Source organism: Nymphaea colorata, chromosome 1 (genome assembly GCF_008831285.2).
Source record: "Nymphaea colorata isolate Beijing-Zhang1983 chromosome 1, ASM883128v2, whole genome shotgun sequence".
NCBI classification, from domain to species: Eukaryota; Viridiplantae; Streptophyta; class Magnoliopsida; order Nymphaeales; family Nymphaeaceae; genus Nymphaea; species Nymphaea colorata.
Genome location: NC_045138.2, coordinates 25,957,145 through 25,982,251, shown reverse-complemented (window position 1 = coordinate 25,982,251; position 25,107 = coordinate 25,957,145). Strand labels below are relative to the sequence as shown.

The 25,107-nt window shown below is 39.3% G+C and overlaps 4 protein-coding genes across 5 annotated transcripts; 1 reads left to right on the top strand and 3 right to left on the bottom strand.

The window, feature by feature from the left end:
- Positions 1-752: 752 nt before the first annotated feature.
- On the top strand, positions 753-7,214 carry LOC116258330 (glyoxysomal processing protease, glyoxysomal). 2 transcript variants are annotated; one of them, XM_031635436.2, is made up of 14 exons: positions 753-882; positions 1,373-1,419; positions 1,700-1,892; positions 2,019-2,066; positions 2,147-2,227; positions 3,058-3,183; positions 4,039-4,173; positions 4,331-4,434; positions 4,904-4,989; positions 5,087-5,181; positions 5,274-5,973; positions 6,105-6,288; positions 6,437-6,528; positions 6,688-7,214. In XM_031635436.2, exons 1-14 carry the CDS (start codon positions 808-810, stop codon positions 6,939-6,941), a joined length of 2,220 nt encoding a protein of 739 aa, XP_031491296.1. In that variant the 5' UTR covers positions 753-807; the 3' UTR covers positions 6,942-7,214. The 2 variants fall into 2 exon arrangements, with proteins under 2 accessions (XP_031491296.1, XP_031491287.1); XM_031635427.2 differs by having other exon boundaries at positions 3,058-3,189.
- A 983-nt stretch (positions 7,215-8,197) lies between these two features.
- LOC116263166 (protein yippee-like At5g53940) lies at positions 8,198-14,871 on the bottom strand. The gene is made up of 5 exons (XM_031642790.2): positions 14,482-14,871; positions 11,120-11,163; positions 8,869-8,977; positions 8,718-8,773; positions 8,198-8,508 (listed from the first exon to the last, which is right to left on the bottom strand). Exons 1-5 carry the CDS (start codon positions 14,575-14,577, stop codon positions 8,430-8,432), a joined length of 384 nt encoding a protein of 127 aa, XP_031498650.1. The 5' UTR covers positions 14,578-14,871; the 3' UTR covers positions 8,198-8,429.
- A 1,948-nt stretch (positions 14,872-16,819) lies between these two features.
- On the bottom strand, positions 16,820-17,809 carry LOC116245671 (probable CCR4-associated factor 1 homolog 10). Its single transcript, XM_031617175.1, has 2 exons — positions 17,283-17,809; positions 16,820-17,105 (listed from the first exon to the last, which is right to left on the bottom strand). Exons 1-2 carry the CDS (start codon positions 17,807-17,809, stop codon positions 16,820-16,822), a joined length of 813 nt encoding a protein of 270 aa, XP_031473035.1.
- A 4,985-nt stretch (positions 17,810-22,794) lies between these two features.
- On the bottom strand, positions 22,795-25,107 carry LOC116250713 (protein RICE SALT SENSITIVE 3-like). The gene is made up of 7 exons (XM_031624564.2): positions 24,808-25,107; positions 24,651-24,701; positions 24,427-24,555; positions 24,166-24,271; positions 24,034-24,075; positions 23,888-23,944; positions 22,795-23,798 (listed from the first exon to the last, which is right to left on the bottom strand). The coding sequence occupies exons 1-7, from the start codon at positions 24,927-24,929 to the stop codon at positions 22,977-22,979; spliced, it is 1,329 nt and encodes a 442-aa protein (XP_031480424.1). The 5' UTR covers positions 24,930-25,107; the 3' UTR covers positions 22,795-22,976.

Sequence of the window (25,107 nt, the reverse complement as noted above, 5' to 3'; positions counted from 1 at the left end):
ATCTTTACATTTAACATGTATAATTTCAATTTCAACCAATCTTGTTAACAAATAGCAATGAAATCGGAAGTCACATGCTTCTATAATTTTCTTTTCTTCTTTGCTGGTTGGCTCGACTATCGCATTGAAAACATATTATTGGTTCAATTCTTGTATTGCATGATACTAAGTTGAAAGGTGTATGCTCCAAAACCTAAAGAAAGACGTGAACATGACTTTGCGGACCACCAATTATATTTTCATTTATATTGACTTTGTTTTTGTTTTTCCAATATCTCAACATTATCACCTTGATTTGGGCATTATCACTTCAAACTTGAGGTCGGGATTATTAATATTTATCCACACGCGTCAATCGTAGCATCTTGATTCTTCCCCAGTGTAAATAAATAAATAAATACAATTAATAAAATGATTGAAATTTAAAATTTGTTGTTAAATAAATGAAAAACTGTTGCTAAAACCAATATAAATGAATCATTATCGCATTATTATTTTTTTAAATTTAATCAAACACGGCAGCATCGACTTTTTCTATACGTATATAATTTATTTTCATTTTAAATTTTAATAAAGAATTGTAAACTGTTTTATAATAAGGAGATAACCATCAATGCATGATGACACATAATTATATTTTATCGTTTACGTTTTTCAATATTGTTGGGAAAAAGCGCGAGATTTTACCGCGGTCCGCCAGGTTGGCAGCCGCTTAAAAGGGGCCTTTCGCGTCTTGTTTCTGCTCTCATCCACGGTCCACCCCACAAGTGAAGCAAGATAGTCATCTAGAGAGAGAGAGGGGGAGAGATGGGAGACGATGGTGTGCGGCAGATCGTCGATGTGGCTCGAAGCCTCGCCGTTCTTGTTCGAACCAGCGGCCCTGTATGCTCTCGTCCGTTCATTTTTCCTGTATTTCCCTTTTAGCTTTTCACAAGACAACGCAGAAGCTAAGTAGACAATTTGCGATATCTTTTTCTCACTCCCACTGTCATTCTGATCTTACGAGAGAGAAAAACGGAGCTTATCAGTTATACTCTTCGGTTCGTGATAAATGGGACTACTGGTTGACACCTCATTCTCCTGATATCGCTCTATAACTGCGAGTTAGATATGACTTATGAGAGCTTCAGAGTGAATTTTGTCTGGGGTTCAACAATGGAATGATTCGGATATGGAGGGATAAAATATTTATCTATACCATAGTTTTTCGAATACGAATTCACTTGATGCATCAGATATTGTTCACCCTGGACTTAGACGATTCAGTCCGATTGACTAAAAATTTATCATTTCTTTGATTAAGGCACCATTTCTGGCAAAGGCATGATGAGATGAAATTTAATTGATGGCTTTATTTCTTTTGACGTTTCAGGATCCGAGGGGTCGCAAGATGCATGGCCATGCCTTCTATCATGCAGAGTGAGTTTACTTGCCACCCTTGTATTTTATGAGTATAGTTTCTTCTTCTTCTTCTTCTTCTTCTTCTTCTTATACCGATGATAGGCGAATAAGAGTAATTTGAGGATCTTTTATGGTGGGTATTGGTGGGAATGAATTCTAATGCAGGTTCACTTTTCTGGATGCTCTACATAAGTTTTTCATGCTTTTGACGTCCCCATTGAAGGATATAAACAATTGGCTTGTATTTGGTAGATCTTGTCACTGTTGGCGTCTCGAAGAAGCTAATTACTTTATGCAGGTCGGGGAAGACAACGTTATCGTCGTCCGGGTTTCTGGTACCTGAATCCTTGTCTCACCACTGCCCTGTTGTTGAACGCCTAATTGGACATGGAGGAAAGAGCCCGATCATGTCGGCACTAGTTGTTACTGCTGCATCTGTGGTGGAACCTTTTGTTTCTACTGTGCACCAGGATCGTGGGATTCAATCACAGGTTCGATGGGAGTTCCTTTGAACCATTATTATTGTTGTTGTTGCCTCTCTATCCAAGGACTTCATGTTTTGATTGTGGGGGAATAACTTTCTGTTTATTTGATTCTTATCATGGTCATTATTGCAGGGGCCACCACAATTGGTGCCTGGATCGCAGATTGATGTGCTGATCGAGGTAGAATGTTGCTGGCTCGCTGCCTCTTTTTCCTTAAATTGGTTAGATGCTCAAACCTTTGTGCATGACTGGTTGTCCAGGCCAGAAGGAAAGCACCAGATAAAAATGGTGGGATGGAGCATGAAGATCCATCATGGCTACCAGCGGAGCTTCTTACATTGGTAAGGTTTCAACTGATTATGACATGATATTTGGTTTTATTTGTTGGTTATTGTAATAGAATTGATCTATCATAGTAATTTCACATGGAATTATGACTCCTTTCTGGAGAGAAGTCTACAGTCGTGTGCTTTGGAGACATATTGATCTATCATAGTAATTTCACATGGAATTATGACTCCTTTCTGGAGCGAAGTCTACAGTCGTGTGCTTTGGAGACATTAATTATTCAGAAAACTTAAGGAAATTTGGTGACTTATGTGCTATATAATGCATTTCCTGAACTTGTCTTATTTTTTGAGTGAGTTGGTGCATCTGAACTGCCTGTTTGAACTTCAGTTTTATGCGGTTATTATAAGACTTTACTACTATCCATATCTTGTTTTGTTCGACTTTGATATTATGGATATCTTTCTGGGTTTGTTTCCTTACTGCTTTTGCATCAAGCATTTTAGGTTCATTATCATAAGACTTTATTACTATCCATATCTTGTTTTGTTCGACTTTGATATTATGTGTATCTTTCTGGGTTTGTTTCCTTACTGCTTTTGCATCAAGCATTTTAGGTTCATTAGTATAAAGCATCAGTGGCTTCAATATTGAATGTTAATCAGAGTTTATCATTCTTAATTTTGACTTTGATCTAAAATTTCTCCTTTTTTACTTAATAAGCAAATTTTCTAATATTATGAATATCTTTCTGGTTTTACTTCGTTATTACTTTTGCATCAGCCGTTCAAGGTTCTTTTATACGAATGTCATTGAACTCAAAAGCTAATCAGGTTTTATTTGCCTTAATTTGATCTAAAATTTCTTCTTATGGTACTTATAGGTGGACGTCCCAGCATCATCTATTGCACTTACCTCCCTACTAAAAGGACATGGTGGTTCTTGGGAGTCTGGATGGTCATTGGCATCATCAAAGAATGTTCCCTACTCAAATATCAACTCCCTACAAGTTGAGGTTCACCCGTTAATTGTAGAACTAGATTTTGTCTTATCTTTCTTTCATATGATTATATCTTTTGCAGGTAAGTCACAGGCTTTTTGGTTGTTTTTGTTCTCCTTTCTTGTTTTTATCCCATCCAAGTAGGCTTGAAGTGGCTTGGAGGAAAATTGAGCTTCAAAGTGTCCAATACCTGGATATGCTGGATATGTATGTCATGTGTTGGACTTGGGTATTTTCAAAATTATTGTTCACAAGAAATCTATGTGACATTTTTTACAAAGGCATCTGTTTCCCCTTGTCTTTGCATGGGCACTAGGTATTACTTCGCATGGTCATGAATTGCCATATGACTGTTATTTGTCCGTACAAAATTTTTATGTTTTTAAAAGAACTTCTCGACCTTGTAGATATCATATACTCCATTTATGTCTATTATAGCACATAAGGACATTTTCAACTATTGGATTCTTATTTACACTCACCAACCATCTGGACCCAGATCAGCCCCGTTATTTGCTTTAGTAGAATGACCTTTTTCTGAGCAATAGAAAAACTAATTTGCCCTCTGAAACTTTCTCTTTTTTCCTTGTTAACTTGATATAATGAGTGAAATAGAAGATGTCTGAAACTTTTCCTTTAAAGAATTGGTTCATGTCCATATAAAGTGGAGCTGGACACGTATGTGTTTCTGAAGGGATTGGGTTACATGCATAAGTCGAAACAGTTATTACTTGCTTTGTGTTACCCATTCTACTTTCTAAGATCTATACTTGAATATGGATTTTCGTCTATTGTTTTGTTCTGTTTCATCATCAATTTAATGATCGAAATTGTTATTAGTTGTCTTACTCTAATTTGTTTCAGGATGAAGAAAGAGGCACACATTATTTGCAACAGATTCAGAGTACAAGGGATGCAGACAGCTTAAAAGAGCCAAGTATTCTGGCCTCGACTACTACCAGGCTTGCTTTTCTCATACTTGCTGGAATGGACACCAAGGTAGAAATTTTTCTAGTGCGTCCTTCGGTCACTGATTCTGAATTTGGAGGATATCGCTCATTCAATGAAATCCACCTTCAGTCAATGATCTCTGGATTTAGAGGAAATATGGAATCTATCCAGAATCTTTTATAGGTTGACAAACTTCATATTTCAGGATAGACCACATGTCAATATTTCACTAAGCAACAAAAGAGGTGATGTTCTTCTAGCTATGGGCTCGCCATTTGGGATACTTTCTCCATTACACTTCTTCAATAGGTATTGCTTCTGCAATTTTTTCTTAGTTAAGCATTTTTCAAACTGCCGTTTTGAGCCTATTGCTCCTTATTATGTCCTTTTCGTCCCATCAGTGGATTTGCTAGTTTTTTGCTTTTCCTTCTTTTCTTGCCATGCTGTGCTCATTCCAGTATAGTACGTACAAAAATGTATTAGTAGATATCTTTTCTAACTTTGGCTTTAGATGAGAGGAAGCCTGATTAATCCCCACATCTACCTCTCCCTTCATGTATCTAAAGAACATGGCAGCTGATCTGTTTGTTGACTGGGTACATACGTTCGTCTTAAATCTAGTCATCTTTCTTTGCATGCTAAAATATCTTTCATGGAAACAGTTGAAATCAATTGAACATCATTTGTGGATCATTTTTCTTCACTGATTCTCTGCAGCACTAGCAATTGTTGGGTCTCGATGTGCAATTCATTTCTAGCTTTTTCTACTTTTAACCAGTGTCTCTGTTGGTGTGGTTGCGAATTGTTGTCCATCAGTTGCTTCATGCAGCTCCCTGTTGATGGCTGATATACGATGCCTGCCTGGTGTGAGCCATTACACAGAGTTGATGACTTCTGATTCAGATTTCTTTGCCATGTGAATGCTTCATGTTTCACTTTTAAAAATAATTTGATTGCCTAGGAATGGAAGGTGGTCCAGTGTTTGGCAAGAATGCATGCCTTGTTGGCATTCTAATCAGGCCCATGAAACAATCTGCTGGAGGGGCGGAAATTCAGGTCATGCTTGCAGTTTTCCTACTTTCTCTCTTTCTTTCCCCCCCCTCTCTCTCTCTCTCTCATATTCATAAGATAAACGTTTTGGTGAACAGCTTGTGGTGCCATGGGATGCCATAGCTGATGGTATACACAGAAAACTTCAGAAGAAACTTGCAGGTGCCCAGTTGGAGTCATCTAGCAATACTGTCTCAAGTAGTGGACTCCGAGTGGACATCACTAGTGATTCCATAGAAGCATCAGAAGATGCTTTTGTCACTATTCATCCTTCTTTATTTCAGCTTCAAAAGGCTATGGCATCAGTTGTGCTTGTGACTGTTGGAGATGGAGCTTGGGCTTCTGGCATTATACTAAATTCCAAAGGTCTCATACTCACAAATGCTCACCTTTTGGAGCCATGGAGATTTAGAGAAATGCTTCAAGTAAGTGGAATTGCAAACAAACTGTGGACATCTCCTATTCTTTCTCAAACAGAAGAGCCAAGCGATACATGGAGAGAGAATTTGATGCCTGAGCCTGTTTTGATGGATGACTCTGGAGTTGATGGGATGGCATATGCAAGGAATCCTACTTACCAGGGCTATGGAAGGATACGTGTTCGTCTAGATCATGACAACACAAAAGTGTGGTGTGATGCAAGAACAGTATATGTTTCCAGAGGCTCTTTGGACATTGCCTTGTTACAAATAGATTCAGTCCCAAATTGTATTTGTCCTGTGACTCCGGAGGTCGCATGGCCAGAACCTGGATCTAAAGCATTTGTCATAGGGCATGGCCTTTTTGGACCTCGGTCAAGTAAGTACTTCATTGAATTCACAATTACTGGTAGCTGCTAAGTATTCCTGTTCATCCTCTAAGGGGGGGTCTATCTTTTTAGTTTTTACCTGTTACATTGATTGATTATACCTGTTCCGGCATGGTTCCAGATCTTTGCCCATCTGTTAGTTCTGGTGTGATTGCTAGAGTTGTGAAGACATCTCATAAGGCATTAGAAACTGGAGGTGGGAAACCTGTGCCTGCAATGCTTGAAACAACAGCTGCAGTGCATCCAGGTGGAAGTGGTGGCGGTGTTTTCAATTCAAGGGGCCATTTAATTGGTCTTGTGACCAGGTATACTCATGCAAGTGTGACTTGTTGCGTCATGAAAAAATTGTTAATCCATCTTTCTGGAAATGGTGTTGTCATCATCTTCTTCCATGTTTCGATAGTTTGAATATTATACATACAGTCTAATCAGTGGTTTGTCTCTTGGATATAGCAATGCAAGGCATAGCCGTGGGACCATAATCCCTCACCTGAATTTCAGCATCCCCCTCGCACCTCTGGAACCAGTCTTTAGGTTCTCGTCAGGTAGATAAAAATGGTTACATGTGTTTCTTTAGATCTAGCTGTTCAAATTGATCATAAATTTCTACAGGGAAACACTATGTCATTACTTCCCCATGCTTTGTTGTGGTTGAGAATGTGCTGCTGCTAACGATGATGGTTTTCCTTCCTTTTCGGGAGTAGACATGCAGGATATGTCAATATTGCAGACTCTGGAAAGATCAAATGAATTTGCGGCGATTTGGTCACTGGTACCTCCACCGAATGCAAGGCCTTCACTTCCAGAATCTATATTGGACAAGCAGGATGGACAAAAAGGAAGCCGTTTTGCAAAGTTCATCAAGGAGCACCATGCTGAAAAGCTTCTGCAACGTTCATCGAACGGGCAAGGGCATATCAACGACGCTTCACATAATTTTAGGCACAGTAAAATGTAAATAGGAAAATACTGGGAATAACTTGTAGCGGTTCGAATCTCGGGGTCTCAGAGATTGGATGAAATCTGAAGGCTGCTTTGAGACCCTGTGTTTACCATTGTCAAGAGAATGTGCTCCTGGCTTCGTGTACTTTAAAAGGTTTTTTTTTTACTTAGTATTATCTTAAATATTATGAAGGCAAAATGTTAGGCCAGACTTGACCGAAATTGTTGCGTTATCAACAGTTTTTGGAGTGATATATTTATAATACAAGTCATCAACGTCATTCATACACTTGTTATCGATTTTTCTAAATCCCGTTTAAGTTTTAAACAAGAAACTTGCCAATAAATTTTATAGTAGCAACTTTTTTATAAGATCTCTCTTCCTCTCTCCTCTTCCTGAGTTTAAGTATAAAATTAACTAAAGTACAGGCATAAATGAAGAAACCAAAATGAAATTGGTCAGTAAATTTGATGAACCTCGGATTTCATCTTTAGGAGTTTGAGATCGCAAAAATGCACGAGAATTTCACCTTTAGAAGTTTAAGATACCAAAAATGCTCAAGTGTACCAACAAGAACCAAGATGGTATCCCGTCGAGGGGCCTTGCCGTGAATGACAACGCTGGAACTTAATCCAATGGCCTTCGTACCAATAATCTTTAATAAGTGCCCCCTCTTTACCACTTGCTCTCCAACTATTGTGGCAAAAAATTACTCTAGAAATCCAACATCCGCTTATTATTTCATAATTGCGACTAGGAAATGTGGGCATGCTCATGGTCCAAAAATGTCTCATTCTTTCCATAGCTTTTCAAAGACATAAAATTCAAATTCATGCAACACTTTGAAGAGTTTTTCTCTCCCATTCTCTTTCTTCCAAAATTTCAATCATTTTTTTTACCTACAAAACTTAACTAGGGCACGCAAAAATGTCTGTAAAAGCACTCCAGGAAACGTCGTTCATGAATGACAACAAAATTCACGGGACACCAGAAGTTCGAAAATTCCATTTCATGGTTTGTGTGAAACCATCCTTCAAGGTCAAAGCTGAGAATCACACGCCAGCGAGGAGGTCCCCAAGTCATTGAATACGTAGACCTAGACGGCCATGAGGAGCTTGTTACTAAAGATCAGCTACTGTTTCTCTGCCAGATAAACTCCAACCAGGGACCTGGGATTTACCATCCGTCTACACCTTCATACTTTGTCATATGCCCATTGAGAGCTGGTACCATAACCACCTAGTTGGTCCTAATAACCTGATCGTCCAATCTTTCCAAAATTCAGAAATTATTGAATTACATATAACTAGTAACTTTCTCACAGAAATAGAGGTTTGGCTAAATAAAAATGTCCTCGCAAAACAGGAAAAAAAAAAAAAGGTTTCTACAGAGGGGCAGTGGGATAATGGAACCAAAAGGAAGGTATCCCCAGCCGTTAACAGCACTCAACTATCTGATCTCTCTATATACAAGCTAACATGATTACATACACAGACGTATGAACTAAGCATCCTCAGCATCACTGCCACCCATTTGCGTATCAAGGTACAATTCTGGATCTATTCCATCAATTATCCGCCCTCTAGACAGAAAAAATTGCACCATTAGGCCCGCAAAAGAATGCATCATTAGGCATGCAAATGCAGATAAGATATTGTACAACTACAAGCCGACCAGGATATCCATTATATGATTCATTTTCCATTTCCTCTTTCCTTCCCTTCTTTTCCCTCCATTAGATGGGTAAATTTTCCGAATGGAAAGATAAAGAAACATCAAATATCAAAGTACCTTTCTAGAATATATTTCCCCTCTTTATATTTTTGAGTCTGCTCATGAGCTGCCTCCTGCAGAAAAGCATTTGACATAGAGAAATCGTGCAATGGATCAGATATTGGAAAGGAGGGAAAAAAAAAAGTATAAGTAGATCATAGAAACCTACGTATTTCCAACCAACTATTTGCCCACAGCAGCAGCAAAATATATCTGCTACAGTGTGCATGCCAGAAATCATCAGCCTTTCTTCTTGATCTCCAACGATAATGTTCACTCTGCACAAGTGAAGTTCAAGAAGGAAGCTGATTAATAATGGTTTTCTGATCTTGGTCATGACGTTTAACAAAGATTAGGCATAGACCACAGAAGCACAAATGCACTTGGTGTGTTGATCATGATGTTTAACAAAGGTATGGTGTATGACCAGAAGAGCACAATCAGAAAAGGGGTCTCCACACACACCACAGATCCTTGGTGTATCCATGAGAATTTGAAAATATCTTACACTACAGGCTACACAGATATGGCTAAAGATGTGAATGGTTCATTGCATGTTGCCTACATGTACAAACATTAAGATGTTTTCACTGGATGTGCTTGTGCCTCTATAGTCAAAATCTTGATTAGTCAGCCGATAAATGCCTGACCTATATATATATATATATATATATATATATATATATATATATATTCCTGTATAAGTTCGTTTATATACTTATTTTTAGTCAATCGACTTAGACCAATTATCATTTCAGGTCTTGAGTCTCTTGACTAACCTGCGTCGGACTTCTGATGGTAGACTTGTATCATATACATGATTGGTCTGTAGGAAGAGATGCAAAAAATGGCGCCAAGGCCAAGCTTTGGCTGTTACAAGCTGGTCAACAACTGACTGGCCCAAGTTTGAGACAGTCTTACTCTTAACCACCATTCTCAAGCCGGAATGAAGCTTAACCACCACACTAAGGTTCACTCAAAATGTTTTTCCTCTGTTAACAGGCAGAAGAAGTAGACAGAAAACTTGAAAACTGTGATCTCCATCTCTACCTTTGCTGGCAGAAGAAAATCATTACACTAATTTATTATTGTGATGGATGTAGCAAGTACCATATATTTACATCCCTTCTGGTTCATCCAGATCCACATTAGTTGAGGCCATTCGAACTACAAGAAAGCAGATCAAGGTTGCCCCTTTAGATGTAGTCATGTACAGCTTGGATAGGTGATCACTGATGATCAAGCTTGACCTGTTCAATACATGAGCTTGATAGAAGTGGAGATGTATCAACCTGAGAAAGTTGAAGTAACTTGGCTCATTGTGCACAATATGTCTGTATTTGTCTGCTTGCATGTGCATGTGTGTGATGCAGCGATTAGATGACGGACTCTAATCTCCACAGAAATCACACCAAACAATTCTAGTTACAAAGAACAATGGAAAATAGATAGAAAGCAATAACTGAATTAATTGAAAATTAAGGTTTCTTAATCACCAACTTATCTCAGAAGGGGAAATATGCCCTTCAAATAAAGCTGCACATAAATAATATAGGACACCGATCTCGGAACTAGTTACAACGTACAAATAAACAAAAGAATGATATATGAAAACACCAAACACTAATGTCTCTGCAAGACTGCATCAGTGCATTGAGTAGAATTTTATATTGAGGGTGTCTTAGTAGAATTTTAAATTGAGGTGTCTTGGCCATTGTTGACAACACAAGATATTGTGGAGGAAAATTTCGGTTTGCAATAACACTACAGATAGATGATGTCCCAGGTGAAAACGGCAATTATGGTATCATGTAACCTTCGTGAAATGGAAGAGAAAATAAAAGGGTAAATGCAATGATAAAATTTGTGGAGAACAACCACAACTACCTCTATTCTTGTCCTTGAATGTGATCGTTATAAGCTCTATTAATAGCCACCCTTTACAAAAGACACATGGAAAAGGTTTTACAAAATTCATGTTAGAAAAGGCTATACGATAGTCAGAGTGCAGAGACAAAGATACGTTCAATCTTTGAAGACTCTGACACGGATTGAAGGGGGGAAGCAAGTCAAGTTTACTGTGTATGTATCACCAGGTGCGAGTAAAAACATCTTTGGACCGTTCTTGATAACAATATAAAGAAAACAACATAGAAGGTCTACAGCATAAGCAACAATAATATGCAACATATAATGCAGTAAATTTCCTGCACCATAAGTACTAGGGAAGATATAAGCACACACAAGTGACACAACAGTTCCTTACAGTTAACAAACTAAGTTATGTAGAAAAATAACAAGCAGATGTCAACATCTAATTAATCTCCGGGCTAGACATAGATGACAAGCATAAGACTTATGCAAATGATCAATTAAAGACAATGAATGTTAAAATTTTCCAGAGAGATAATCTGACTCACGCATTATTGAAAAGATATGCCTTGCCTCGACGACAATGAAAAGCCTAAAAGAAAAAAGAAGATGTGAGGATCAACCATGAGAAAACTTATAACAAGACAAATTGGCAGACCAACATATAGATCGGCAGAGCAGCCAAGGCATATAATTCTAAGCAAAGAGACCATGTATTTCATCATTAATTCAAAGATTAGACACAGAGAAGGGCAAGGCATGCAGCATTGAGGCAAAGGTAACACCCAAGGGACTAGCAACATAGAATTATGACTTGGATTAGATCAGTCACTGGAATTGACCTTCTGAATTTCTTTACATAAGCAGTAACATACCTGCATGTTATTCTTAAATGAACCATACCATTTACCCAGTAGAAATAGCTTCTCATGCAATCTTACTCATCAGTTAGCAGGTCAATTAATCATTTATATAAATTGATGACCAAAATAGACAATTTCAAACTTAGAATATCATAAAGTCAGAAGCATAGGCCATGTCCATCACAGTTATATTTAGAAGCAGAAGTGTGTAAAAAACTGTATGAGTAGACAAAGACAATCAATAAAAGGATACCTGTTTAGCAGCAATAATAACTATTATACTCGAGAATGTGATGGCAATGGTGATCATAGTAATGATGACAAGATGTAGTAAGGATAACAACAATATCAGGTAAAAGAAATAGCCTTCACTTAGTTGAAAAAATGGTGGCTACTGGCTAGAAGCTTGGGTACACTTTTTAGGAAACTCTTCATAAGTGCCCAAAAGCCAATGCCATATGGTTCCTATCATCCTAAATGAGTCAAACAAGATGAGAAATCTTTAGGCGCATAAAAATTTCTTAGAGCATTAAAGTGCTCCGTCCTAATGTTTGATGACCGATCATTCATAATTATGCTTTTGAAACAAAATTGCCTCTAGCCTAGAAAGTGATGATGATTCATTTATCTAGTTTTCAAATTCACAAGGTGCATGTGCTTCCGACTTAACATTATTCTAATTAATGCCCAACCGTGGCAGTCCACTTGAGGATAGAAGCTTCCCAGGAAAAGATTGCAGGTATCAAAACATTAAGGCATTAAATCCTTTTTCTCAAAGATAAGTATTTTAATATGAACCTAGGCAATCACAAGAAGTGCAGAACCCATCTGAGGAATCCATGCTCACAATTATCTTACCACCTTGTATGTTACCACCTTGTATGTAACACTTCAAGTCTTCAACTAATAGATTGCAGTCAATTAACTCTTAGGCATCTCCAATCAATACACGTAATAAGCTTCCTGCCAAGTGTCATTCTTTGAATCCATCAGCACCTAGCCAGAGACACCTAATTGTTTTTCTAGTCCGTAATCAGAAGCACAATAGACGTACTGGGCCAAGGGCTCAAATAAGCAGTGAACAATGACCCTTTATCACTATGGTTAGATGGAGGGAAAGTAAAGGATACTAAAGGATGAAAAGGAAAGGAAATGAGAAATTAATAATGGAGAACGAAAGAAAATAAAAGAAAAGTAAAAAAAAAGCTATTATAAAAGTTTGTTTGCAGATGATGGAAAGGAAAATGAAAGGAGTTGTCAAAATATCACTTTTGTTTAGCTATATAAAAGAAAGGAAAGAAAAGAATTTAAGTTTGTTGACCATAATGCCCCTAATACTCTTGAGTTTGATTTTACAATAGTGCTTACAGCTGAGCTTGTAAATACTCCTATTTGGTGCAACTATCCCATTTTTTTACCTCGGCTTTTTAATTGACCACATTAAATGTGGTGTACATGGCTTCCTTACATCATGCAACCATATACAAGTTTCTATCAAATATTAGATAATTTTGCCTCTACGATTCAGTTGAAAATACTATTTTATTACACTTTGGAGTGCAAAATGCCTATCAAAGACTACTTAAATTCATGATGGTGTTGATCCTGTGAAACACATTTTTGTTAAAAGGAAGGGAAAGAAGGTTTGAGTCTGACATTGTCCCCATGGTCCCTACACCATGTATGAATCCAAGGATAGTTTGGAGTTTGGACCACAATGTTAGCTTGAAGTTCTTCTCGCAATCAAATACTCTGTTACTTTATTATGAGGGAGTAATTTCTTGTATCTTGTTTTTCATGGCTTTCATACTCTTTAATAAAAATTTGGATCTGGCATTCAGAGTTAACAGTAAAGCTGCACGAAAGACACTTCGCGTATTATTAATCTCGATTATAAATTTTTCAAAATGGCATTAATATCTCATTTATGAATTTGATCAACTTAAAGTTGACATACAAATGTGGTACCCATGAGGCCTTAAAAAGTTCTCAAAAATACTATTTAAAAATTATTTATTTTTCACACCCAAGATATATCTTTCTCTCTTGCTTTGTCTCTCAAAAAAAGAAAAACAAAAAGAAAAAGCGGATTGGGGTTGATTAAAATGCAATTAGTTATATTAGTTTTCATTCAATGTTTCTTTTTTTAATTTAATGCTTATTTTTATTTTTATATCAATATTATATATATATGTGTGTGTATTACTTACATGTTAATTATTGAATGCTAACTAAGTTATGAAATTTTAATGATTAAAATACGATTGTAAGTTATTTTATTTTATTTCCTTTCATTTTAGTTTTAGAGTGATTTAAGGAATAATATATGAGTTTAAGCTGTTATGCAATTTGCACCAGTATTTTTCTTCTAGCCTATATATGCATGTATGTTCTAGCCTATATACGCATGTATGTAAAAAAGACATATTTAAAATGAAAGAAATAGAGCACTAAGAATTTGCTAAGCTTGTAAAGCAGGTCTTTCCCTATAAGGATAGAGATAGAGAAATGCTACTTTATGGCAGTAAACAAATTGAAGAGATGGAGTCACGGAAGAGTGAGAGTGAGGGACATATTTGTCATCTTTTAGACTGAGCACTCCTTTCCTCCCAATCTCTCCATTTTTAGAGGCATTGGAGACATACTATGTCTTTTTTCTTTTGCTTTCCCTCCTCTTCCTTACCTTCTCATTCGAACACAATAACTTTTGATACCTTCCTTTCCTCCTCCTTAATTAGCCATCCAAGCACAAGTAAATCTGTCTTTTCCCTTCCTTCCCCTCACTCTCCTCCCAATCCAAACAAGCTGATAACCACATAAAGAAAGAACCACAAGGTAGCATAAATCCCAAAATCACACAGTCAAACTACCAAGAGAAGCAACGTTATCCCTCAAATTCTACAGAAACGGGGAGAAACCGATAGCCACATAAAGAAAGAACCACAAAATCCACAAGCAGATCACATAACATAAAAATCACTATGGAAGAGAGCATAGCACATATACAGAAATGAACCAGAGAGAGAGAGAGAGAGAGAGAGAGAGACCTTGGAGACTAGGTCGTCTAGAAGCGCCAAGTGGGTGAGGCAGAATTTACATCTGTAGATCTTCCCTTCCAACTCCACGACATATACTCTCCCCATTTCCTTACAATCTCCGAGATGATTAATCTTCTTTCGGATACAGGCAAGAAACACAAAACCAATCTGGTCTCTTCTCCAATCCAACCTTCCTTCCCTGTCTCCTCCTCCCCTTCTTCACTTTCTTACTCTCGAAAGGCCATCAAAACCATGCCAATCCCAGTATCCAAGAGAAACGCCATTCATCTAAAACCAACGAAGAAAGAAAGAAATTAAACCATCCCCGCCTGGTAATAGGCATAAGAGGCTTCTAGGAGAGGGGAGGGATGTAGAAAGGAGGACAGAGAAATATCAGGCATGGCCCCTACCGACCGTCCATCTAGAGGCGCAGCTGGTTTCGTGGCAATTATCTGCGTACATCTATCATCCTTTGTCCTCGTCAGGGGATCGAACGCAGAATTGCCAGGGTCCAGATTAGCTGGTGAGCCAGAGCCAGCCCACCACCACGGAGGCAGATGGGATCCCGTTGGGTACCCACCATCTCTCTCTCGATCGAAGGCGCTCGCGGGTCCACCGTCCCCGCGTCAGAAAATGTGCGGCTGGAAACGCGCTGTCGCTTTTCTCACTCCTTTATTCATCGACTTTAAAATAAAGTTTGTGATTGTATGTATCTATTTCAAGGGTGCTACGTTTATTTTACTTTTTAATTATATTTTTCCATTTTTAACTTATCATTTAAAAATAAAAATTTAAATATTACTTTTACCCATTCATAAACATATACTCATGGTTGGTCTGAAAAGAATTTCTAAGGTATGAAACGTTTGGACGGCATCATCAAGATCTCAGTTTTGTTGAAACTTGGTCTCGTGAAAACTAAATTTTGTATTGAGCTCTTTGGTTTATGTGTTCTAGCGATACACCCAAAACATGGTTTTTTATAAATAATTTAGTGGAAATGGTGAACTTATTTACTCACTTTTCTCACACCCGATTATATATCATGTAAATGCCGCCACAATTTATAGCATTTCTATAGTTGTAGTAAATATGGTTGGAGTGATAAGATTCAAACAAAAGACATAGTTTGTAATGTTTCGAAATTCGGCAGATGTTTTCTGAATCAACGAAACATAATTGGACCCATGGATTAGTAGTCTTGAATTATAAGAATTCAAGACATTAAGGGATCCTTGGATTTCTTTGGCCTTTCTTAAGACAATGTTCGATACAGTTAATTATGATTGGATAGAGAACTGGATGGTCAGAGGATTTCACATCCTCGATGTTAAAGAGGTACTTTGGTTTTTCCTATTATTATTGGCAAATGGAGTGAGTTTACAATCCAAACAACCAAATAATTCAGTTTCTTTAAAGGCCGTTTGGCACTACCAACAAATTGTTTAGGTCCAATGAAATAATGTCACTGAAATATACGCTACATGTACCTTCTCAATTGGGGAGGTACACCAAGAATGGCCTCCACGAACATATAACAGCTTCCGTATTAGTTCCTGCTCACTATAGTCAGATGTTCTAGGTTTTAATAAGATTTAATTAGGTGTTTGGAATTTATATTGCCCTTACAAGAGCAAGCAGCCCTAGTACCACTTGCATGCATCATATCACATAATTAAGACCCTCATTTCATACTGCACTCACTAAGGAATTCAAAAACATGATTAGCTTCATTTTCTTTAATCATGATAAAAAAAAATCTAATTAATGGAATTCCTTTTCTCAAAGTAAATATAATGTTTCATGGAGAAGTTCTTACTTTAATTGCTTATTGTTGCACGTATACATGCTTCGGTGCACCTATTTCTAATTGAATACAGAATTAGCAGCTGATACTAGAGCGGCACGTCAATTCTGGTAATCAAGTTAGAGTGAATCCGAATAAGATGAGGTTCAGATTAGGATACACAGATCTTAACGCTAGTTGATTAGTTGAATGTTGCTTAATCGAATTCATGGTTCCACCATGATATTGTTTGAAAGAATTAGTAGAAGCTTGATAATTTTGCCTTCTACCTGCAAATATAAAACGCAAGAACAAATCATAGAATACCATCGATGAGGAGAAAACTTTGTTGTTCTTTTTTCTTGAGTCGAACATGAGATTCAATTCCCATGCAGCGAAAGATATGCGATGAACACAAGAAAAATCTCCATGCGAGCAGAAAAAGAACAGAAAAGTTCCCTGCCATGAAAAAACACGAAACCAGAAGCACCAACGTGAAGGAAGACAAGGAAATTAACCAGAAGAATTGAGCTCAGCATGTTCTCTCAAGGAAATAACTCCTTAACTGATGGACATGATCAAGTTGGCTTGCTCTTCCGGTATTCCCCGCCCAAAATGCCTTTTCCTGAGCCCCAGGAACACCAGCAGCGTGAGCAGGCTGTCGGGCCCTGCCTGGTTGAACATCTCACCGTCGGTGACGCCCGCGCCCAGCACGTTCGCCGTCTCCTCCAGCGTTCCCGACAGGCCGCAGCCTGACATCAGCTGCCTCACTTCGTAGAACTTCGGGAAATACAACTTCACCAAGTCCAGGAATGCCTCCCGCCGCTCCGGCAGCTGCTCCTCCGCTCTGAAAGATTGAGAGCAAATCACATTTTCGAACAGATCCGAGATCGATCGCCACCAATGTTGTCAATAGAGAAAGTTATGCCTATTCAAGCTAAATTGTAGATTAAGAATCGGTTGAGGAAAGGATCAGTTCAAGAATGTGATTTGGATGAAATTTTTACGGTTTCCGGTCACCGACCTCATGATGTTGAGCAGCGGGCTGAAGGCGGCCCAACCGCTGAAGACGACCCAACGGATGCGCTCCTTCATGAGCGTATCCATGCACCACAAGCCAATGCACAGCACGTCCGGGTGGATGGCGTTCTTCATGTTGTAGTCGACGTCCATGCCCTTCTCCGTCAGGTGCTGCCGGAAGACGGCGTCGATCTCGTCCATAGACTTCGCCACCTTGACGTTGAACTCCCAGGTGTACCTCTCGCCTGTCATGGGGTCCTTGGGGAGGTTGCCGCCCTCGTCTGAGAAGGTGAGGCCAAGCTGCAGCAGCCTCATGGCATTGGCGCGCTGGCGGAAGAAGGCGTAGTTCTCATCCGAGGTGGGAAGGGTGGCGCCGGCGGGGGAGGAAGCGGGGCTGGGCGCCGTCGGGAGGGGAATGACTCGAGTGGCGACTGTGACGTAGTTGTGGCGAAGGACCACCTGCCTGATGAACTCCTGCTCCCTGTAGAAGTTTTCCTCCCAGACTTGCCTGAGCGCCGCGGATTTCTTCATGTCGTGAACAAGAAAACGATGGGATGAAACTGATCAAGAAACAAGAAGCGAGAAGCCGTCGACTAGCTTGAATACTTCTCTTTTTCTCTCTCTCTCTCTCTAGTTTTGTTGGCGATTGTGACCGCGGCAGTTGGGTTTCATGAATATACGTAGTGACGACATCCCGTGCCGATCGAATTGCGCACTTTTCCTGCAATTTAGTTGTTAAAGTCTATTGAAATGGAAGATTTATTGACAGGATGAAAGTGTAAGTAAAAACGAGGAAACGGTCACTGGCGGCTTTCACTGTATAAACTGTGTTGTTGAAATTTCTAGCGACGGATATGAAGAACGTCAGTATGCTTCAACTTTTACTCACGGAAAACCAACCGCACAGGAAAATCTTGATCTTTGTTGACGGCCCTCAGTTGCACGTTGGTAAATCTCAGACACTTAATGACGAGTTCTTACGGGCACTAAATTTTCCATTTTACTAGCAGTACGTACTCATCGACGAAAGTCCGTTTATACTGATTAAAACTTTCCATCAGTTTCAAAAATGATCTATGATGCTTTATTTTCTTGTTGGTTTGAATGTTTTATTTTTCATGAATTCTATGATGTGTTTAAGTAAACCCGTCAAATTAACCAAGATAACACTAAAGCATGCATGCATCTTTAAAACTTAAGCATGCAGGGGGTGTATGGGCTGCTGCCCACACGGACCCATACGCTTCCTTTTATTACCTATTAGTGCCCCTCAGTATTGTAGATGCAGTCCAAACAACACTAGAAGTTGGAGGGGAATGGAGGAGCCTTCGGGTCTCACTTTGAGCTATGAGATAACCTATTGTTGCACTTGGAATATTGAACAGGGTTTGGTCCATGTAAATGTTAGAGATCCAATACTGGATCAGCAGGTAAGGATCCGATAAGGATAAAGAATAGAGTACATCAAAGTTCCGCCTTTGATCCAAGAGGTTGATGTTTTGTATTCCCAACTCCAAACATATCTTGGCCTGTTCAAAGAAACAACTATGTTGACAAGTAACTGCTACAAAGTCCAAGGAACAGCCCACATCGGTTCCAGTCTGTGGATGAAGATGTTCTTTCTATCCTCCCCTGTGGTTCCTTACAACAGGAGGCCAACTTGTAGAGGGTGTCAATATCAACTTAATTACTGGATAGTTACTATATCTGATTATCTCGATGTCGTCTTACACAAAGAATGCAAACTACATATATATCAATTATCAAGTACCAAGATTCAGATCTCCATGAAAAATTGGACTATCTGCGAATTTAAACCCAAAAATTTATACCACATTGCTTTGCTCATGAAATGTGAACATTGTTATTAAACACAAGTACCACTTGACTTCAAATCACTGTTAAATTATATCTAAACCTATAGAGAGAGAGCTGTACTTGATCGTAGTTGCATGCTTTTTCTCTATCTTATATGTATTTATTGTTCATTCCTGTCTAGAGAGAAACATGCATAGGATATATACTTCCCCAAGTCAATGCTAAGAGAAGAAAAAATCAAGTGGGTCGGACGTACTAAACTTCAGTTACATAGAAATAAAACTGGGCATGACTTAAGTGAGTAGAAAAAGCCAAATTTGAAGAATGTTATGGTTTAAAATGGATAGTGGGCATGACTTAAATGGGTACCTCTTAAAGAAACTCATTAGTTCCTGTACCTTGGGACTTCATATTCACACACAGTTTAAGATCATATGTTGGCCCCAAGAATTTGTCCAGACTTCCCCAAAGGAAACAAAGTTTTGAACCGAATTCCCAGTTTTCCATGATAAAAGAAACACAGGAAGGTATTCCCAAGGACCGTGAAATCCTTGTCTGTGGTGCGTTTCCTGACGATTGACAGATGAACCTTCTCGCTTCCTTCCTGAATGCGTGAGGAACATATCTGCTGCGGCACCGTGCAGTTCGATGGAAAACGATTCATCGGCTAAAAAGGAATTCACTCTTTGGACTTTTCTGCACTGTGCCGTCTTGTCCTTTCGGATTGCGCCGCAAGTTTTGGAGCCATCTGGTAAGAGAGTTTTGCCCGTCTCCGTCATATCGGCTCTAATTTCCGGCGAGAAAATTAATCTCCCTTATCTAAGCTCGGAAAGTCTTACCGGATCTTTTAATGCGTTTAGTGGTCTCGGATTCGAACGGTTGGCATCTTAATTGCGAAGGAAAGGAAAGTCACGTGTGGCGGCTAATCGCGTCAGTCTGGAGCATCGGCGACAGATCCGGATCCAGGAAACGTGATTGGTGAGAAAGGGGGGAGAAATGTTCCCAGTCAAACCCCTTTTTTTCATTGGGTTATTCCATGCGATCCCCCAGTTCCCCAAATTTCAACTTCACGCCTTTTACTTTTGGTGAAACAATTGAGAGATAGCCAACTCAAAAAAACTCAGCTCGTTCTCAACTTGTTTATAAACGAGCTGAGTTCAAGCTTACAAACACACTCGAAATGATAAATGAGTCGAATTCGAGTTTCAGGAACTTAACTTGTTTACACTCAATTCGACTCGCAAACTGATACTCTATATAATACTGCCAAAATCGATTTACCGATTTCAACTTTTAGGGTAAAAACAAATTTTCACAAGTAACACCACATGAACGTCTACACGTGTTAAACGAGTAGAGTTTGAGCTCGATTTTGTGTAGTTGAGTCGAGCTCGAGCTTGTTATAAAGAGTTCGGTTAGAGTTGGAGCTGAGCTCGAGCTCGACTCGGCTCGTGTGCAGCCCTACTAAGAGACCATGAAAAACATCAAAATCTCATAATAACTATTTAACCATCAAAAGTTTAACAGTTCAATTTAAGGCTGAGAGCACAAGTCCAGGTTGCCGATACATCATGGCAGAAGCTAACTGTTGTTGTGAATAAGTGCTCTCCAAAAAGTTTCTCCGCCTCGGCCATTGCTTAATGGTACTAGGAACGCTCTTAAAACTTTATTTTAGAGGTAAAACCAATCATATTTGGCTCGTATAACCTGGTTTTTGGAGTGTCATTCAAATGCCAAGTAAATCTTCGTTGATCAACCAGTAAAGAAAGAGCTTCTCTTCAAAATAAGAAGCAAAAGATAATGTCTGCAGGCAAAAATTCCACTTTGAAAAAGGCCTGGATTTCTGCCGTACTCCTATCAACAGTTGCAATCGGCAGGCAGCAGACACCAAGCTTTTTGCTTTGACTGGTAAACTACCAGGCAACGCTGCTGCAATTGCATGTGTACCAGGGCACTTCTCTAAAGCCCCCCCCCCTCGATTCCCGCCTTGATTGCAGCTAATACCTGCAGCCACATCCAACTTCTTACGTCGCCTCCCACTAATATTGTTACTCATGCTTTCAAAAATGCAACCGCAGATCTGAGTGACCGTCTATTATCCAGTTCTCACTGGTATTCAATGGTGGGGGGAAATTGAAAATATCCAGAAAAGATGGAAGCCGCGCTCTATTTCATTTATGGTTCTCGGGTTTGTTTGGGATTGTTTCAGACCTGAGTGGGGAGTTGAACACTTATCAACTAAGATTATCAACTAAGATGTCATGTATTACGGTTCAAAAAAATAATACCTATGAAAATCAAACTGACTACCAAACTTTCATTGGTTGGTCAGACCAATTTTGCTAAATGGTGAGCTGAGTGATTTTCCACTTTGCAGCGAATGCCGTGAAGTTCGTCACTTCAATCTCTCATTCATTTCTGACTCTGGGGTTTCGGACTGTTCGAGACCTAAGTGAAGAGTTGAGCACCTATCAACGGAGATGCCATGTATTATAGTACAAAAAAAGAACACCTACGAAAATCAAACTGACGACCAAACTTTCACCAGTTAGTAAGACCAATTAAGTCGAGTCACTTTCTACTTTGAAGCGAATGCGGTTAAGTTCTTCAAAGTGGTTTCTTTGTTGTGGAGAAAAATGGCCTGTAAGGTCAAAAATTAGAACCTTTAGATTGAAAAAAAAAAAAAAGGTTTAGAGCGCGATGCCCGGAGTGTGTGCCCCTGTCTCCCCAAAGTTCGTCAGCCTCAAAGTTAACAAGAAATATTTTAAACCGACTTTAGAACTTCGTTGATAAAGTTACGCACGCAATGGTGTTGAAATTGAAGAGTTTTGATTCTTACAAAATCAAGCATGTAAAGTCATCCTTGCGAAGATGTCCACATTATATATAAAGTTTTGTATGTGATGGAGCAAAATGTTTATCATTTCATCTTAAGATTTTCTAGGGATATGCATTAATAACCAAGCTCGTCTCCGGAAAATGTCAACAACCTATGTTTATTAAATTGAGAGATGTACGTCTCTCCCACGCACACACATATACAAATTAAATGACGAACATTAAAATATTATTCACTATGCTTAACAATTACTTTACACTGCAAAGATGAACCCTAGTCAAAATCAGATGTGTGGATAAGCTTTTATGATCATTGTAGGTTTTGAACTTTATGGTGTTGATTTTTTATTCTTTATAAAATTTAATTTGCACATTTATTTTCAATGATTTTCTTCACACATGGATTTAAATGTTTTGAATTCATCTACCGGTCAGACAGCCTATAAAGTTGAAGGTGGAATCCACCATCACATATATATATATATGAACTGAGTAAATATGAATAAATGTCAAAACTATGTGCAGTGATTATGAACTCTTTGATTAACCTGATTGGTGGTTAATAAGGTAGGTAGTGCGTGTAAAAATATTTTTAAAAGAAACGAATGACAATTTTTACTTTGAAAAATTAATTAAACTGTCAATCAAGTTGATTGAACAGCAAGTAGATCAGTTTATATAATTCTTATATTTACTTAAATTCATTGATATATACATTAAATCATTGATTCTTTGGTTTACATATCCAAACTTAAGATACATAAAACCAAACTGGAAGTAAAAAAGGGAGCATTTTTTTTCTTGAAGAAATAAGAAACATGGATTTCATGCTCGAACGTGAAGAATGGGGAGATGAATCAGGAGCACTAACCAAATGCTGTCACATGATCTTAGGCAATGAGCAGAAGTCACACGATGGAGAAGAAGGGAGTGATCCAGGTCCTTTCTCCCTCTTATATACACACCTCTCCCTTCATTACAATGAAAAAAGGAAGAAAATACAGAAGACAATTGGCTGGCAGGGAAAGGCTAAGACGTTTGCTCAGTCCAGGAACGACTCCATGATCTCCGAGTACATTCCAACCTCTGGTCCTCTGTAGCCCTCAGCTTGACGATGATGGTTGCTCTCGACAGTTGAGGAACCCATTCTTGCAGGCATTGTGAAGCTCCTCTTGAACTTGTTCTCCATTCTCTTCAACCTTTCTCCATTGTTGATCCCGTGGCTCTCCAAGCTGAGGTACTCCGTCACGCTCACATTCTCGGCGGCCATGGCGTCCGAACCTCTGGCGAATGCCTTGGAATCTCCCATGGTGCTGCACATGCTTGCAGGCGAATTCGAGCTCGAATTCAGGTTCTTCCCGACCACCAACTGCTGCTGCAATGATCTAGGCCTTCCCTGAGCAGCCGCCCCCATTTCACCCAATTCGCCGATGCTTTCCGAGCCGAAAAGAAGCTTGCTCTCTTCTGCTCGGCCGGTGAGTGCGCTGAAGAATGACAAGCCACTAGGCCATTTGATCTCGGCGTCGTGATCGACCATCATTTCGTCGATCTGCGATTCGGGTGCGTGTGGAAAGAGGAAGAGCTGGGTTTCATCGGTTGGCGGCAAGGTGGCTCTTGGAGCATTGGGAAAGTTGGGAGGACCAATGGGCGTGGTGGGTACCGCAGCAGAGTGCAGAGCTCTCTGGTTCCAGTTGAATATGGGTGGAGGATGGTTCAGTATGGTCGGCTTGGTTAGGTTAGAGGGCAACGATAGTGATCCATTTCTAGTTGCAGAGAAGAGCTGGGAAAGGTAGAACCCTGATTGGTATCCAAGAGACTCAAAAGTGTGCCTCATTCTCAACACAAAGTGCAGATCTTCAGGAACCTGGATATTCAGTCGTATTCAGCTAAATAGGCCCAAGAGAAAGAGTCCAATAGAGAAGTTAAGCAGTGAAATCTCGCAAACGAGCTTACGATTTTGCAAGATCCAAGTTGCAGAAGTCCGTGCCCAGCTTGAATCACAGCAATGGTCTGAAAAAGCTCGACAAAATCAGGGGTGAAACTTGAAAGCAAGAAGGTGGCAACCCAGATGAAGAATTTTTGGAGTGCTTAATCTGTACCTGGATCCCAGAAGCAAATTGATCTGTCCATTCAGGAGGGAGCTGGATGGAGGAAAAAGAACTGGAAGTTAAAAATGGCAGGACATCAAAAGAGATAAAAGTGAGTTAATTTTAGAATGACATGATTCTTACTGCATCAAATGAACTCTGCCAGTAGTTGGAGATGTTGGTTTCACATTCAGAAGGTTCCTTGAAAACCCATTTGTGGCATTTATCAGATGCAACCTTTCCCATCAAACTGTTCATGGTAATAATCCATCAATCACTCAGTCTGGTAAAAAGTTTCACATCGTTTGATGAAAAACCGAAAGGCAAAAATTAAACCCGGTTCACTTATTAAATACTTTTATTGACCTTTACAATTTCTTTTTTTAACACCTACCAACTACCCACCCTTCTCCATAATTATACAACTGAATGGACATCTTGCTGAAAGCTTTTCTAACAGGATCATCCCCGTCAAGATCTTCCAGACACTCTGCTACCCTCGGTTTACAGAACCCGTCTTCCCACATGAGCATCCTGCAACAAAATCACCAAAAGAAATCTCTTAGACGAAAACAACAGTTTTCCTTTCCGTTCTTAGAGAAACTAAATTCTCCGCAACGTCAACTTACAAGCTACCATTGTCATCACCAACTTTGCATCCATTACCACCCCTTGACCTCCTGTAATCACCAAGAATCACGTAAGCAGAAACGAACCAGCATTAGAAGTGGTAGTTTTCTCACCAGAATTGGCAATCAGAGAGAGCAAGAGAGAAAGAGAGAGTACGGTCGAGGTCTAATGGTCCAGAAGACAGAATAAGCCCAGTCAGAATTCAAGCAGACATTTCTGAGAGCTTCATGAAGAGCCATCATTCCAACCGCCTCCTTGCTCCTGTCTGAGCCCACCATTTTTTCTCTTTCCCCGTTCCCTCGTTCCCGTTACCTCTCTTTTCCTTGAGCAAGGAGCAATAGATTTACTCTGCAACTAAAACTCCAAAGAAAATTTACTCGGTCGTAATCCTGGAATCCTCTGAGGGAGAGAGAGAGACAGAGAGCGAGAGAGAGAGAGAGAGGGGGGGAGGCTGCT

What these genes read in the sequence shown, in the direction of transcription:
- LOC116258330 (XM_031635427.2), top strand. Translation starts at nt 808, where the DNA reads ATGGGAGACGATGGTGTGCGGCAGATCGTCGATGTGGCTCGAAGCCTC. An exon ending in TTGTTCGAACCAGCGGCCCT is followed by an intron (nt 883 to 1,372) that starts GTATGCTCTCGT and finishes TTGACGTTTCAG; the next exon opens with GATCCGAGGGGTCGCAAGAT. An exon ending in AGTCTTTAGGTTCTCGTCAG is followed by an intron (nt 6,529 to 6,687) that starts GTAGATAAAAAT and finishes TTTCGGGAGTAG; the next exon opens with ACATGCAGGATATGTCAATA.
- LOC116263166 (XM_031642790.2), bottom strand. Translation starts at nt 14,577, where the DNA reads ATGGGGAGAGTATATGTCGTGGAGTTGGAAGGGAAGATCTACAGATGT. An exon ending in AAATAGTTGGTTGGAAATAC is followed by an intron (nt 8,774 to 8,868) that starts GTAGGTTTCTAT and finishes GCTTTTCTGCAG; the next exon opens with GAGGCAGCTCATGAGCAGAC. An exon ending in GGGAAATATATTCTAGAAAG is followed by an intron (nt 8,509 to 8,717) that starts GTACTTTGATAT and finishes TTTTCTGTCTAG; the next exon opens with AGGGCGGATAATTGATGGAA.
- LOC116245671 (XM_031617175.1), bottom strand. Translation starts at nt 17,809, where the DNA reads ATGAAGAAATCCGCGGCGCTCAGGCAAGTCTGGGAGGAAAACTTCTAC. An exon ending in CCGCTGCTCAACATCATGAG is followed by an intron (nt 17,106 to 17,282) that starts GTCGGTGACCGG and finishes TCAATCTTTCAG; the next exon opens with AGCGGAGGAGCAGCTGCCGG.
- LOC116250713 (XM_031624564.2), bottom strand. Translation starts at nt 24,929, where the DNA reads ATGGTGGGCTCAGACAGGAGCAAGGAGGCGGTTGGAATGATGGCTCTT. An exon ending in AATTTGCTTCTGGGATCCAG is followed by an intron (nt 23,945 to 24,033) that starts GTACAGATTAAG and finishes GAGCTTTTTCAG; the next exon opens with ACCATTGCTGTGATTCAAGC. An exon ending in AACTTGGATCTTGCAAAATC is followed by an intron (nt 23,799 to 23,887) that starts GTAAGCTCGTTT and finishes CTGAATATCCAG; the next exon opens with GTTCCTGAAGATCTGCACTT.